Source organism: Petromyzon marinus, chromosome 9, assembly GCF_048934315.1.
Source record: "Petromyzon marinus isolate PM22_M1 ecotype Great Lakes invasive population chromosome 9, UKy_Petmar_22M1.pri1.0, whole genome shotgun sequence".
NCBI classification, from domain to species: Eukaryota; Metazoa; Chordata; class Hyperoartia; order Petromyzontiformes; family Petromyzontidae; genus Petromyzon; species Petromyzon marinus.
The window spans coordinates 1,027,366-1,044,234 of NC_133675.1; the positions used below are offsets into that span (position 1 = coordinate 1,027,366).

A 16,869-nucleotide genomic window follows, 5' to 3' on the forward strand; every position below is an offset into this window, starting at 1 on the left:
GCTATCGACAGAAGGTGTGTACAGGATTAACTGCACGTGTGGTAAATGTTATGTTGGGCAAACAGGATGAATGATCAGCATGAGACTAAAAGAACATCAGATAAATATTAAATTCTCCCAAATGCAACTGTCAGCAGTAGCAGAACACGCGTGCCAAAAAGGACACTATTGATTTTGATAATGTTGAAGTTTTGTGCAAAACTAGCTACTACTGGCCAAGACTAATTAGATAATCTATCGAAATTAAAATAAATCTAAATAACTTTAACCATTCGAATAACTACCGTCTTAGTGCTGCGTGGAAGCGAATCATAAAATAATAAATTATTTAAATGCATGCCTACAAAGGGCAGCGTACTTCAATAGGGATTACCGTTGGTAGGGCTATTTCAATAAACACAATAGACAGGAAGGACAAGTTCAAAGGGCTCGCATAATGCACATGCATAATGTACGTTGCCTCAGTAATCCCCCCCCCCCCACATTGTGCAAGAGCGCAGATGGGTGGTCAACACATCTACGCCTCTATATAAGGAACGAAACAGTAAGGCTTCTCCAAAAATCTGGCTGTCGCCTGATGAAGCGAGTTGTAACTACTGGCAAAACGTCGTACTCAGTTTGTAAATGTTGTGACTCTCCAACACACCGGTGTGATGTACTCGTGACGAATTGGCACGTTCTGTTTACGTGACAACACTTACTAGTTGGCTGTGTCGGGTGGTGGCGGGTTTTAACGGCACATTCATATATTTACGCGATCTAACCCAAAAACCTCTATTATGGATATTGGTCGTGAAAGCCTATGTGTTAATCTTAACACATCCTGTTTTATTGCCAGAAAGGGTAAAACCCATTATAATTTTTCATACTTTGATACTTGACGAGGGTGGTGTTGCTCGTCTGCTTTTCTTTATAGTCCCGAGCCACTGGCAGAAATTCAACACGGATATTGGCAGAGGCAAGTCTAATTCCATGTCAGTCTAATTGCATGTTAGCCCAACCTATTATTGACTTCCCAAACTGGATATTTGAACTCACAATAATCCCATTGTGAAAAACAAGGCCATCTCAACAGAACTTAACAAATTCCTATTATCACGGCAACATATCAATGATCTAAACAAACTACCTGTGCGGAAGCTGTACAGACACGTGCAACATTATTTTGTGTTAATTAGACAACCGGCCAGGTGGCTTGGTCAAGAGTTAGCGGCTCACAAACCAAAACCATTTCTTTATTATACAGTTACTCCGTGCTGTTTCAATGCCTTCAGTCTCAATGCTATAACACATCCTCATATTCCACGTTGGGCATCTCATAATCCACGCTTTCTAGCGGCAATGTTTTACCCAAGTCCACTATTCTCCAACGGCCTTCTACCTCCGATGATAGTTTACGTCTAATCGCGATACCCGCAACTCCCAACTTTTTTATTTAGCATTACTCCAGTTAATGGTTCTTTGCGTGGTCAGCTTTTCTACCATGAAGTAAACACCTCAAAAAAAGTTACGAGGACTACTACAAAGTTTCAGGATGTTTTAGTCACGTCGAGCTCCTAACAAAACAAAAATTACATTTAAATGTTACACCATGTGTACTTATTAATATTCAATGGCATAAAATTTACTGCGCTTTTGTGCAGGTACGCATTTCTAGTGAACGACTGTGCGCGCCTCCTTTGTGTGAAAGATAAAACGAGAGAGGTGCTCACAACTCGGCCATGGCTCCGGCGGTGGCGCCCTGTGTGCCGCGGCCCACCGCTCCATCCTTCTTCTTGCTCTTTTTGCGGCCCCGGTAGTAGGAGCGCTCCCGCATGGGCAGCCAGCGCTCAGGGTCCGGCCCACCTTCTGTCAACTCCTCGCAGTTTTTAGGAAGCTTTCCTAAATGAAATAAATGTGGTCGCTCTTTAAAGAAACAAAACATTATTTTTGTTATTACAGCAGCTCATCGATTGTAATCGATATGTTGGGTTTTTTCTAACTTTATGTTTACGAATAGACACAAATTCGCCCGTTTTCTCATTGAAAATAGGAAAACTTCTAAATATCACTGTCCTGGTCACAAAAGCAAAGTTTGTGGGGACTAATAGCCATTTTCTATACTTTTTAGGCATAAGCAATTGTGAAATAACACTTACTACCCAGGAACAAAAATTGTGTTACAGTGTTATTAGGCGGCTTCGGGGGAGAAGGTGGTGCCGGATTTTGAAAAACGCCGGAAAATTACTAATCATTATTTAAAATAGCTTATTTTTAACATTCTTGGATAAAATTATGTTTTTAGGTGTTGCATATGTTGTTTTTTCGTTTTAAATTTGTTTACTATGTGACATTGGTATAAACATACTTACAAAAATAAACGTCCGACTGTAAAAAGTTACTGTATTTACTGTACCACTCCAATCTGGAAGACTCTGCATGTAATGATGTACGTAGCACTACTACGCTCTTGATTCAACGGAGCGGTTTTGCCACTTTGGCCGGATCAACCCGGCCAACGGATAATGGTGGAAGCAGCCGGATAATCATGCGGTGATGGATAATCAAGAATCTTACATGTTTTTATATTATACTTGTTTACTCAGGAAATTTTCACAAAGCCTCAAGACTTTGTTTTTTGCAGGAGCAATTGATATTGCTGTGTAATCTCAATAGCTTCATTTGCAACATTTTTTTATTGTCTAGAATCTAATGTGCCTAAATAGTCTAGAATCTTAGGTCTCAAACTTGTCTAGAATCTTGTTTGCCTCTATCGTGTCTAGAATATTATCTGCCTGTATCTTGACTAGAATCTTACCTGCTTCTATTTCGTCAAGAATCTTATCTGCCTCGATGGGCTTGGCTAGTATTGCCCATTGTGCATTTCAATGTCCACACACCCCACATGCCACTTTTTCTGATGAAACAACTTCACATTGATCTGTTACCTTTCTTCTTTTTCTTTTTCTTCAAATCTCCTTGTCTATTAAAACAGATAATTAAAAAAACAAGGTTAAATCACGTGAACTTTTTGAAGAGGTTCACCTGCATAACATTGTCATTTTTTTTGCCAAGGTCTGATTGCATTCAGGAATTGGTTTATACTGCATTCATTAAAGGTGACTTTGGTCACTTCCAACCAATTCCCATCTTCTATCAATTAGGCACGTATTATTATTTACCTTGCTTCCCTAGGAAAGCCTCACCCTGCTGCCCACACAATTTTCTGTGTCAAATCCTGATGATTTATGAATACTTTGTCAAGTTCTATTACAAAACATCCAAGTTTATAACCCTCTATCCTGCTGTGCGATTTCTAGATTTGAAGCTTTCTTGACTGCAAGGATTCATACTCATTGGTTTTTTCGGTAAAGTCACGTAGGCAAAATAAAATTTAGTTGTTTTCTTTTATTTTTTATTTTATTTTACCCACGTGACTTTACCGAAAAAAACAAAGAGTATTCTATCATCCTTCTGCAAGCACCGATATTCAGACGCCATATGTTTACTTTCGAGTTACTTTGATAAAGACCAGGTTTCTGCCACACATAATTAGACACTAACTTCAAACTCACCCATCTCGTACCACTTCAGTTAACCTCTGCAATATCAACGTGGTTCACGTCGTCCATAAAAACCCACACTAGCATCTTAGAACGGTCAGTCCTCAGGGATAGGGGTTAGGAGGAATTGTGAAATTTGGCAATCAAATTCCTCTACCCCTCCGGTAGGGTTAGAGGACTCATGGTCGTAGTTTAATGGATGCTCCCCCCACAACTCCCCCTCCCCCCAATTACCCCCCATCTTCCCGTGTTTGGTTCGTTACTTTACTCGTGTTCACCTTTGTGTCACACCCCACATTCTCCTACCGACACGTCCCTCCCCAACTTGCCCCACCAGACATACCCTCAATCAATACGCACTCACCATCACCACCCCATGAGTCACCCAACCTCCACAACACACAGCACACCCTCTCTTCCCCACAACACTCGAAGTATCACCCTTCCACTATTTTTCTTCACCTTATAACGTTCACCCTGTGTGGGTTCCGAACGCACTTGCTGGCGTTATTCCATAATACTTTACCTCTCGCAGTCCCCCACCAAACCCCGTCTGACCGTACGCTGTAACTTCCCCAATTTTTATCAATAAAATACGGTAGTGGGTCCCTCGGTATACGATGCCATCGATTAACGATATTTGATTAACAATCTGCCTTCTATAAAATCCCATTGTTTCTATTAATGATACATTTCCATTAACGATATGTTCACGATATTACACGATGGACAATTTCGGCCAATTAACGCATTCCAAAGTGAACTCAGCAGACCTCAGTCAATCAGTGATGCCCTTTTATGAGCGTTTTGAGAGCAACTGGATAGCTTTCCAATGTTTGAGGTGTGTTGCTTATGGAAACAGCTCTCTTGAATACTTAGTGTTTTTTCACTTTAAATAGGATCAATAACAATGGAGCCTAAAATGAATGTGAAGACAAAGTGAGGAAAACTTTTTCTTCCACCCCAACTTCTCCATCAACCCCTTAAGCCATCCATCTTCTTAGCCTAAGGTAAGATTTTTTTATTTTATGCTCTATTTATGCACCTTTTTATGCTCTTTAGTCATTATTTATCCATGTTTCTATTAATGTTAAGGCGTTAATATGTTCTTATAACGTTTAATTATGAAAATTGCGTTATTAAATATTATACACTACGTTTTTAGGGTGAAAAAGGTCAACTTCCAATCGTCTTCAAACAAATTAAGCCTTTAACGTATTTCCTATATTGATTTAACAAGAATTTCAATTAACGATAATTTTCGTGTAACCAATTAATATTATTAACTGAGGGACTGAAATATTCCCCCGTTATCTGCGAGCGATACGTTCTGGAGATGCTCGTGAATATCTAATATTGCGATATTGGCCTTAAAAAAGCTATATATTTTTTATGAATCACCTTAAATACATAAGTTATTAAATATATAATGAGTCCACCACACAAATAATGCGATGACACTCTTCTTTATTTTCCACACGAGCTAAAGCTGAGGGTGGGTGAGATTTCTCATTCGCGTTAAAAATGCAAAAAAAATACACGCAACGCTGAGGTAAATTCATCAAAGTGTGATGTCCTCTTCTCTCCCCTCCCACCCCAATGTGTGCACTTACTGCTATAGGATCGGTAGATACTAATATTATAGCGCTTAAATAGTATTATTGTAGTGCGGGCGGGGGGATGGTGGGCGGGGGTAGTGGCCCAGCCCCCAGCCTCAGCCGGCTGGGCAATCTAGGCGAGGCCGGGGGCTCTGCACGGGACTAGGCTTCACCATGGCACTCTGTCAGGTGAGTACTTTGTGCTATAGAGTGGATATATACTGCTATAGAGTCAGCATGTACTACTGTAGTGATAGCAGGTGCCACCAGAGTCAGTATGCACTGCTGTAGTGAAAGCAGGTTACACTAAAGTTGGTATGCACTGCTGTAGTCATAGCAGGTTCCACCACAGTCGGTATGCCCTGCTGTGGTGAAAGCAGGTTCCCCCACAGTTGGTATGCACTGCTGCAGTGAAAGCAGGAACCACCACAGTCTATATGCACTACTGTAGTGAAAGCAGGTACCACCAAAGTCGCTATGCACTGCTGTAGAGAAAGCAGGTACCACCACAGTCGGTATGCACTGCAGAAGTGAAAGCAGGTACCACCAGTCGGTATGCACTGCTGGAGTGAGACCAAGTACCACCACAGTCGGTATGCAATATAGTGAAAGCAGGTACCACCACAGTCGGTATGTACTGCTGTAGTGAAAGCAGGTTTCACCAGAGTCGGTATGCACTGCTGTAGTGAAAGCAGGCATCACCACAATATGCACTACTGTAATCATAGCAGGTACCACCACAATCAGTATGCACTGCTGTTATCATAACAGGTACCACCACTGTCAGTATCCACTGCTGTAATCATTGCAGGTACCACCAAAGTCGCTATGCACTGCTGTGGTGATAGCAGGTACCACCACAGTCGGTATGCGCTGCTGTAGTGATAGCAGGTACCACCACAGTCGATATGCACTGCTGTAGTGATAGCAGGTCACACCACAGTCAGTATGCACTGCTGTAGTGATAGCAGGATCCACCACAGTCAGTATGCACTGCTGTAATCATAGCAGGTACCACCATAAGCAGTACACACTGCTGTAGTGATAGCAGGAACCACCATAGTTGGTATGCAATGCTGTAGTTAAATCAGGTACCACCAAAGTTGGTATGCACTGCTGTAGTCATAGCAGGTACCAACACAGTCGGTATGCACTGCTGTAGTGATAGCAGGATCCACCACAGTCGGTATGCAATGCTGTTGTGAAAGCAGGTACCACCACAGTGGGTATGCACTGCTGTCGTGAAAGCAGGTCCAACCAAAGTCGGTATGCACTGCTGTAGTAATAGCAGGTGCCACCACAGTCAGTGTGCACTGCTGTAGTGATAGCAAGAACCATCACAGTCGGTATGCACTGCTGTAGTGAAAGCAGGTTACACCAAAGGCAGTGTGCACTGCTGTAGTCATTGCAGGATACCACCACAGTGACTATGCACTGCTGTAGTTAAAGCCGGTACCAAAGTCGGTATGCGCTGCTGTCGTCATAGCAGTTACCACTACAATCAGTATGCACTGTTGTAGTCATAGCACGATACCACCAGAGTCAATATGCACTGCTGTAGTGAAAGCAGTTACCACCAGTCAGTATGCACTGCTGTAGTTAAAGCAGGTACCACCAGAATCGGTATGCACTGCTGTAGTGATAGTAGATACTGCTACCGAATTGGTAGATACTGCTATATAAAGTTAGTAGATACTAAAACAGTCAGTATATACGACTGCAGTCAGTCAATACTGCTACAGTCAATAGATACTACTATACAATCAGTAGATACTACTACGGTCAGTAGGTACTAGACTCAGTAGATACTACTATAGAGTAGACACTGCTATAGAGTTAGTAGTTACTACTATAGTCAGTGGATACTACTATCAAGTCAGCAGATACTACTATACAGTTAGTCGTTACTACAATCAAGTCGATAGATACTACTGTAGGGCCAGTCAATACTACTACGGTCAGTCGTTACTGCTACAATCAGTAAATACTACTAAATAGTAGCAACTAATGGCTCAGTAGATACTACTGTACAGTGAGTAGATACTACAGAGTCAATAGATACTACTTACTCTGTTGTATGTAGGGTGTGTAGGTATATATACCTATGTGGGGGTAAATATATTTTTTGAAGGGGGGGGTCGACAATTTTCGTGAACTTTTAAGGTCAACTATTTACCCCCCACTTTCTATAACTTTTTCGACTTGTGCAAGCCTCTTATAATTTTGTTGCTGGAGAAATGGACAAACGGCCCACCGGGTTTTCACAATACCTAAGTATCTGTGTATATATGTAAGGCTTTTAAGAGAATATTTGAAATATATTTTTCGCCCTGGCAACACCGGGTACTTGCCGCTAGTAATTTATAAATGAACTTAGATTTCTCTCATCACTTTATCTCATCCCTTTCTCACAAAACATTCTCTCATCACCTTATATCATCGCTTTCTTCTCTCTCGATGCAATTGTGCAGAGTTCCAGATGCGATTCGTGGAAAGCCGAAATCGCGGGGCAAGTTTGTGAATAACACGGGAACTGTACTTCTCATAAATACTGTACTTCTGATAAAAAAAGTACTCGAACTCTCTTACTACTACCTACATAAGCTATTATCCAATTTTTTATTGACTCCCAAAGCGCACATCTGCAGATGCTAATTGGCATACTCGTCCCCACTGGCCAGGTGTTTTTTGTGAAGAGGTGGGAGATACCCACACTTTACCTCACCATACGCAAACCTGCCAATTGACCTATTGTGCACTCGCCTTTACCCCATGGCAGCACCAAATGACAGTATTCCTTCGCCAACTGCGAATTTACCAACCGCGAGATCTGAATATATGATTTACTTCCGTATGCCTGTTTACCAACCGCGGCCTGGAAATTTGAGTATCCACGGGGTAAGCACGGTGTTAAGGAAGTCACATGACGCATATATTTCGTCATTGCATCACAGCATGACATCACTGTATTGCGTGACGTCGGTAAAGACGTACTGTACCTATAGTTTTATTTAATTTTCTTCTGATTCCGGGAAAGAGTTAATTTTGCCCTTAATCATGGACTCGAAGCATGGCAGCAAGTGGTGAAGGTGAGAGTGAGTTGCATCTGTGGCCCAGAGGAAGAGGGGGAGGGTGGGCTGAGCCCCCTTCCTTCTAACCAGTCCTTCCACGATCATCTCATTGTCATCGTCATCGTTAATATTAAAGGTTATGTAACGTTAATGTAATGTTTATTTGTGTTTCATTGTTATTGTCAATGTGTAGAGGTGTTAACTACGCACTGTTCGGTAACCTGCATTGCCACCAGGTATCAAGGGGGCAGTGCAGCGTTACCTCGGTGTACATAACGGTTGGGGTCAGACGAGGTGAAGTGGATCGTAGCCACAGTTGGGGAAAAACAATCAGACAGTTCCACGTGGGAATGTGGGATTGGTTATACCTGGCCACAAATGAGTATAAGGGTGACCGCGCAGAGCTCGGGGAGTTCTCTCCCTACACGAAGACCGAAGCCCGGGCTGAAGACTAGCTAGGACCCTGGACCAGCCTTCCAGCCCTTATGAGGGCTAAGGCTCGGCGTATCCAGTGGTCAAGACCCACCGGGCCAGCGGTGGGTCAGATAGCCTCCCCTAGGTCCCAGCCGTAGGACTGTGGGATAGGGTAACGGTAGACGTGCAAGTCCCGCCAAGCTAGGAGGCTGTACCTCCATAGGTATCAAGAAGAAATGTGTGTAGGTTACGCTGAGTCCGGAAGCTGTACCTCCTTAGCGTATCGGGTGAGGGGACCGGATACCCCTCTGTGTTAAGGACTGTATAAGAAAGGAATTACAATAAACAGAGTGTGCCTCCTAAAGAAGTTTATTCGTCTTTATAAACACTACAAATGCACTGCATTTTATTAAGTGGTTAGTTAATAAACAGGCAACTTAGTTAAGCTATGACGTATCTGACCAGGGCCGGAGTTAACCTAAAATCCCCTATTATTTTCCTATAGGCCCCCTATACTTCAGCAACCACGAATTTGCCTACCGCAACATTTTTCAGGAAGCTAACCCCACGGGTTGGCAAGGGTTTACTCTAAGTAGAAAGCCCACCCCTATTCGCTGCCATCAAATTTTGGGCACCGCGGTGGCAAGATGTTATCTCCCTCGCCTAGTATGCAGGAGGGCGTGGGTTCGATCCAGACTCTGACGCCTGTATATTTGGAGTCTGCATGTTCTCCCCGTGGTCGCGTGCATTTTTCTCCGGGTCCTCGGGTTTTTCCCTTCACATTTAGAATCATGCGTTTAGAGTATTTGGCTACTATACATTTTAACATAATAAGCTGCTTCATTGAGCTATCATATGGGGCCAGGTCGCTTCTGAAAAAGACTATCATAGCTCAGTGACCCTGACCTGGTAAAATATAGTTTTAACATATCAGGAAAGCCTACCTTAAAACTGGCAAAAGCTGCAATACACCATCCACATACTCCAAGTCATTCACATGATATGCTGAACAGCAGGATGGCACAGTGGTAACAATTGTACTTCATAGCAACAAGGGCCTGGGTTCGATTTGCAACTCAGGCACCTATCCGTGTAGAGTTTGTATGTTTTCTCCCTCTATTCTACGTCGATTTTCTCTGGGTTCTCTGGTTTCCCTACCATAGCTAAAAACGTACAATGTAACAGCTTTTGGAAAAACATCAGAAAAAGGTTAAATGTTACATAATTGTCGCCCCCTGCTGCAAAAACCTGGCAGGACTCTCTTGGGACTGAGGCATCTCCAGGTAAAAAAGCGTCATACTGATATCGCAATGGCATGGAAGGTGTTGTGTACCACTGGACCCAAGGGCCCACCACTCACCTCTGCTCCTTGACATGCTGCTTCTGAGTTTCTGCTGCTGCTGTTATTGCTTGCCGGACTGCCTTGCGGCGCACAAATGCCAAGCCGTGCGGACTCTCCAAGGCATCCACATCTACGTGCAGCGCGGTGGCATCCACCGCTGGCAGGTGTTGGCTCAGCCTGAGGAGCGCGGTTAAGGGCAATGGGCTCCACGTTCATCCTCTCAGCATTCCTCATCATGTAAAATGACCACGATGCATCTGTATCGTCCTCACCCTGCAGTCTTTGAGAAAGTTGGTTAACTTGTTCTAGACCAAGATGTCATCGTGGCTCAAGCCGTTGATGCCACCACACCTCGCCAATACCGTCTACCCTCCGCCAGAACCCGCAGCTGCTGCAGTCGACACGCAGCTACCTCCAAGATATGCCCCGTCAGCATCCCACCGCCTAGAACGATTTAACTTTGTGCTGCCACCCCATATATACATGTGAAGGCAGTGGTAAGGGTGGACAAATCTGCAATTCAACAACTCTTAAGACAATTAATTGATTGGCTAAATCACTTACAGCTGAATCTGGAAAATGTAATTAGATCTTGATAGGATACTCCTTGGCTTTGCGAGCATCAACTTGAGAATAGGCAGAGATGAGCTGAGCAAGGTTCTTCACATCCAGGGGGTCCTGCCTGAAATGTCATGACATGAGCAGAGTTAAAAAGGCGTGCATGCAATGACCACAGGCCACTTTTGACGGTGCGTTTATTGATTTGAGAGTCTTGGGTGAATGACGTGGTTGGTCATAATGTTTATTGATGGCAAATTTAATGATAACGATGAAAGATGACATGAGCGATGCCATATTGCATGATGAGGAGTGAAATGTTAAGCAATACTCTGTCAAGGTACATTGCGATGAGAAGTGTGACCAGTGAACACAAAGCTACCACAGTAAACCTGAACTGTGCCATGATATGGCTCAGTGGTAGCACGTTCAATGCTTGTTACAGAGGCTCATGGATCCAATCCAGCAGGGCACCCTGGGTAATACTGCGGGTGTATGAACCCTAAAATACAAGCCGTCTGCTTCACAGTAGATGTTAAAGATCGCGTGATGTCATCCGATAACGACTGGGCTATTGCATGCTGTCGTCATAGTCCAAATATGTCCAATCTGCAAATTACTTAATTCTGAAACAAATAACAATCATCACCCCCTCTTGGATCCTCCTACAAAAGTCTTGAGACTCGGGGAAAGCTTTCCTAGGTAAACAAAATTTCAAGATATGAATATACGGAACTATCGCATGCTCTTAGGTTCCCTTCACTATCCAGCTACACTATCCGATGAGCTATAAGCTTTATATAAAGAAGCTTTATAACTTATCAGATTCCTCCAGTATAAATAAATATTCTGATTCTATATATTCTGTGATATATTTTATGTATATGCTTGTTTACCCAAGAAAGCCTCGCTGAGTCTCAACACTTTTTTATGAGGGTTCAGACGTTTTTTTTACCTGCAGGTAATTTTCAGCATTGGAATATTTTACCAATACCAATGATTCCATGTGGTTTATTTTGCCTTTATTTTAGTGTCACCACTGCGCCACCTTGCTGACCTATCTGCTCAATATTGCATGCTATCTGCTCACTGCCAAACCAATATTAACAGTTTGCCTTTAGAGGCTAACCCCCTTTGCCTGATGACGACCGCTTGTGTTGCGATCGAAACGTCGTAGTTTTTGTTACTTTCTTTGAACCTATCTACGTGAATTTACCGAAAGAGCCAAAGAATATGAATTCCTGCAGCCATGAAAGCTTTACGTCAAGAATTAACAATGCCCTTTACACCGCAGGATCTACCCCCACCTCCACAGCTGTTCCAAGTCATTCACAGCATCCTTCTGGCGCCCGTGTCTTAGCTTGAACTGGGCGGCTTCTCTCATGAGTCGCAGATGCACAGTGGAGTGAGGCTGCAAAACATTGCACACATTGAACACAACCACTTTTAACTGTGCAAAACAAGTACAGTAGATCATAGATTATCCGGCGTCTTCGGGGCAAAGGGGGCACCCGATTTTCAAAAAATTCGGATAATTATCAATGATCATTATTATCTAAAATAGCTTTCTTTTGCATTTTCTTGTAAAGCATTATGTGTTTAGGTATTGTGTATACGTTTTTTATCGCAAGCTTATTCAAGGCAGCACATATTGATTAACTATGATTAACCAATCATCCATTGCAATTTGATAAGCTCACAGTGATGAAATGTAATTAACCCATCTGCTAATATTTACTGCATATTTTTAGATTTAAAAGGATCCAATAATTGATATAACAATAAACCCCCTCTGAGCCTATCAGGTGCAAAGATCACAGTGATGACATCATCTTGCGATATTTAAGACCAGAAGCAAGAAGAGTTCTTAACAATTTTGGCAAAACGCCTGATGAAGCTGGTTGTTGAAATCACCAGCGAAACGTCACAGTACTCAATTGTAAATGCTGTGCATTTACTCGCCATCGCACAGATGTGCTGAAGTACAGCTAATTGGCACGTTTTGTTCACATGCCAAACCTTAATAATTGGCTGTGTCGTGTGGTGGTGGGTTAATGACACATTTAAATTTACGTGATCTAACCAAAAAAACCTTTATTATGAATAATATTGCTTGCGAAAGCCTACTACATGTTAAACTGAGCTGTAACGATAACAATTGGTGCATTAAGCCACTGTATGGGAGAATCAATTTGTTTGGCTGCTTCAGGTGGTGGAAGCTCTTGAGATTTCGTCAGATGATCACATGTCAAATGTGTGACGTCAGCAGACACACTGCGTGACCGCTGCCACATGCGGGTGACATCACAGATGTGACGTCACCGCTCACTTGCCGTGCAAAGTATATCCATGATTTCCCCCCCCCCCCCAAAAAAAATACAATAGTCTATTTTTATACTTTTCGCATTGGGTACAGTCTGGAAGCTACCCACATGCCAAATTTCAAGTTTGTTGCATGTTGGGAAGTATGATAAACATTTCAAACAGACACACATATTTACAAATTTCCCTTTTATATATAGATTATATTAAACAAACAAGATGAACCCTAGATGGTGAGAAATCTAAAAAAAATTCCAACCATCTTAGAAATTCAGCCTCTCTCAATGTCACTCAATCTAGATGTCTACAAAGCACGAGATCAGCTGGCCAAGCAGCACGTGTCTGTCCTTTCTATCCGAATGCAGGGATGTTAATCAAGGCACAGAATGTGCTTTTGGGTTCTGCTCAGATGTAAAATTCTCCCAAATTCCTGTTGTATTTTAATTATATTACCAATAGACATAGATTTTAAACCTAACAGTTCATCAATGTTATATTGCTGTCAGAGAAAGATCTGAAACTACTGATCAAAAAACAGATTCAGTAACTTACCCCCTACACTCAACTAATAGCCAAACACTAAACATTTCAGCAACTTGAAGTCTATCTGGATTGTCCATGGCTGATGGTGATGATAAATATTTTTTTCCCAGATAGTAGGCCGAAATAAAGTTCAACATACATATGTATAATAGCAAACTAAAATGTAGCTTTATTTTCACAATATATAAAATATCAAGAGCGCCTACATGTGTCACCAAAGCTGAATAATTTACCTCATGCTTCTTGTACCAATCGATGGCCCCGTTTAAAATGTCGATGGCCTCATCGATATTCTCCTCATGTGTATGCAACGTCACGAGAGCCGAGACCTGGCAAACGACCAAAACAAACGAACAACACGCGAGTATAATTTCTTAGGATCACACTCGATTACCATAAAAAGCCTCACTCTGGACTCTCATGACTCTTTCAGGAGGCTCTTGCCAAGTTTTTCACAGTAGGGGGGAGATTATGCCATGTGTAATCCCAAATTGAGTAATTTGCAAATAATATTTCCGCGTTGGTATATTTTGGCCAACACCAGTTACCCTATGGGACCTTTTTTCAGTATCAAAAAAGATGGGAAATGTAAGAATGGGTTTTACCCTTCCTGGAAATAAAAAAGTTGATAAACTGTTCAAACACCAAATAGATACCTTTTGCAAGGCATCAAATCTGGATTAAGCACACATACTTGGGGCAAAACATGCAAACAAACATGCTCTGATATATGCATTGTCTTTGAAACTGATTGGCCTACACCAAAGAAAGCAGCCTTCTTCGTGGCCTTGCACTCCAGTGTTAGACAAGAGAACGCCAAAAGGCAAAGAGTACGAGTATCAGAACACAGAGCTTGGGTCAAGCAGTTAGTTATATCTATGGGACTTTTTGCCAGTATCAAAAATGATGAAAAAATAAGAATAGGTTTTACCATTTCTGGCCACCGTGCCACCCATGAAATAAGTACATATATTTAAAACATTTTTCAAACATGTTTTGTAGTTTTAAGAATAAAGTATCATAATACACAATTTGCGTATGCATAATATAGTAAACCCTCTATCCGTGAGGGTTATGTTCTTGAAAATGCAGAATTTACAAATGCAGAAATCTTATTCCAATGGGGAACACAGGTTAGAAATTTCTGCGCGCAGCTCCCCGGTGTGGGTGGTCTGGTACTACGTACACTTGCATATACTGGAGTCTGGTGGGTCGTGAATAGGGAACAAGTACACATTTAGTGGCTCGCGAATATGCAAAGGTTTACTGTAAATCTGCACAAAAACTTACAATTCCAGGGCAAAACCGGAACTTTTCGATGGATTTCAACTTTTCACAAGCCTTGGCAAAGTGTCCTGAGAAAAAAAAAGACATGGGAAATGATGCATTCTGCAGCACACCATGTGACTTAAAATTGTATGGATTCAGAGAACATCTACCCCAGGCAATTCCTGTGCAGTGTATTTTTTTTGGAAATCTTGCATGCCACATCACCAAAAGTGTGTATCGTCTGTTGTCTTTATTAGATAATAGGGACACTAAGCACTCAGACTATCCGATGACAAACAGGTTTAGAAATTAGAAGGCTAAAATTATCACTAAAGAAAATTATAACTGGGAATGTGTTATGACTCATGTGATGATGAATTGGGTCCACAACCTTTAAAAGGCAGTGCACCAAAGCAAGCATCAGTTAGATAACTAATAATAAGTTATTTTACATTTAATTACATTGAACAGATATTGGAATTTCACAGATGGATTTAAAAAATCAGATGTTTGGCTATCCGATACCATGTTGAATTTCCCAAAATAAGAAAAGTCGAATGGCTTGATTTTGAGATATCTCTGAGTCTGTGGACATTTTAAAAATGTCTTAAAACCTATTTATACACTAACGCATATGAAGCTTTTAGTTCATTTCGTAAATGGATTCTTAAAATGAATTTATAATATAATTATTTCATGCTCAGTGTCTGCTGCTCCTGTACAGTGCTTTGAGATCCTGGATGAAAATCCACAATATAAATGGAATTATTAAGATTATTGTGATTGTGAAGTTCTATTTTACAGATGTCCAGTCGGGGTGAGCGAGTTATTTCAACAAAAATCAATAAATGACATGCGTGCAAGATAGAGAAAAGGTAAGCAAGTTGCTAAGATAAATAAACAATGTAAAGTGTACAAGTACAAATTGCACAAGTGCAATACATTCCTCCCGACTTGTCATAACCACTTGTAAGTTTGGGCAAGGTAGCGAAACAACAACAAAAACAGTCCCAGACCAGCAGTAATTTGTATAATTGTTTTAAGCATTGCAATGTTTGGTTAATACCAGTTACACCATAGGTTTATTTAGCTACGAGAATAAACCGGAGGGAAACTCCCATGCAGAACAGAGGGAGAACAAACTCTCCAAAGAAAGGCGTTTGAGTTAGGAATCAAACACAGGTCCTTCTTGATGTGGGGTGCAAGTGTGACCACTGCTGCCACCCTGTTACCCACACATTTTAGTGTCACTCTCCCTACGAGCAGAAAACATGCCCTCCTTTGTCAGTGTGCAGCAGGAACTAACCTTGACAAAGGTAGAGTTGAGCGATAGTAAACTCAATTTCAGGAATAGAATCGCCATGTTGATTACAAAAGTCCTGGAAGAAACGCACGGTAAAATGTGCAAAAATAATGTTAATAAAGTCACTTGAATGGTTCACAAGCATCATATAAAATATAATTACTGCATGATTAGTGAGGAAACATATAAAACACAAGTCAAACTATTGTTAATCCCAAAGTGTATTTTATAATTGTATGGATTTTATCAAGCACAGTAATTAAAACAATACTTTCGCATTGGTGTACTATTGAACAAAAAGATATTTCTGATCTTATATAAGGTGGACAATTAAGTGTAAAGGTGTTTTTTAAATGTAGTTGCTGCTCTTGACTTGAAAAATGGTGACGGTTTTACCAGACCATACACTGAACATGCTTTGACATCCACACCCTGGAGTATGGACACCACTTTGATAGTGGCATAATACCTGTGATAGTGGTACATTACCTGTGATAGTGGTATAATACCTGAGAGTGGTACATTACCTGTGATAGTGGTACATTACCTGTGATAGTGGTATAATACCTGTGATAGTGGTATAATACCTGTGATAGTGGTACATTACCTGTGATAGTGGTATATTGCCTGTGATCGTGGTACATTGCCTGTGATAGTGGTATAATACCTGTGATAGTGGTATAATACCTGTGATAGTAGTACATTGCCTGTGATAGTGGTATAATACCTGTGATAGTGGTATATTACCTGTGATAGTGGTATATTGCCTGTGATCGTGGTACATTTCCTGTGATAGTGGTATAATACCTGTGATAGTGGTATAATACCTGTGATAGTGGTATAATACCTGTGATAGTAGTACATTGCCTGTGATAGTGGTATAATACCTGTGATAGTGGTATATTAC

At 41.4% G+C, this 16,869-nt stretch overlaps 1 protein-coding gene across 1 annotated transcript in view; it reads right to left on the bottom strand.

Annotated features, from left to right (window-relative positions):
* Positions 1–16,869, bottom strand: part of SRP72 (signal recognition particle 72) — a 43,188-nt gene that overhangs the window by 1,398 nt on the left and 24,921 nt on the right. Inside the window, exons 11-18 of the mRNA XM_032950933.2 lie at positions 15,966–16,038; positions 14,681–14,745; positions 13,624–13,719; positions 11,833–11,936; positions 10,572–10,649; positions 9,986–10,144; positions 2,928–2,962; positions 1,713–1,881 (exon numbers count right to left, since the gene is read on the bottom strand). Of these exons, the coding sequence (XP_032806824.1) occupies positions 1,713–1,881; positions 2,928–2,962; positions 9,986–10,144; positions 10,572–10,649; positions 11,833–11,936; positions 13,624–13,719; positions 14,681–14,745; positions 15,966–16,038 (779 nt within the window). The remainder of the gene's footprint in view (positions 1–1,712; positions 1,882–2,927; positions 2,963–9,985; positions 10,145–10,571; positions 10,650–11,832; positions 11,937–13,623; positions 13,720–14,680; positions 14,746–15,965; positions 16,039–16,869) is intronic.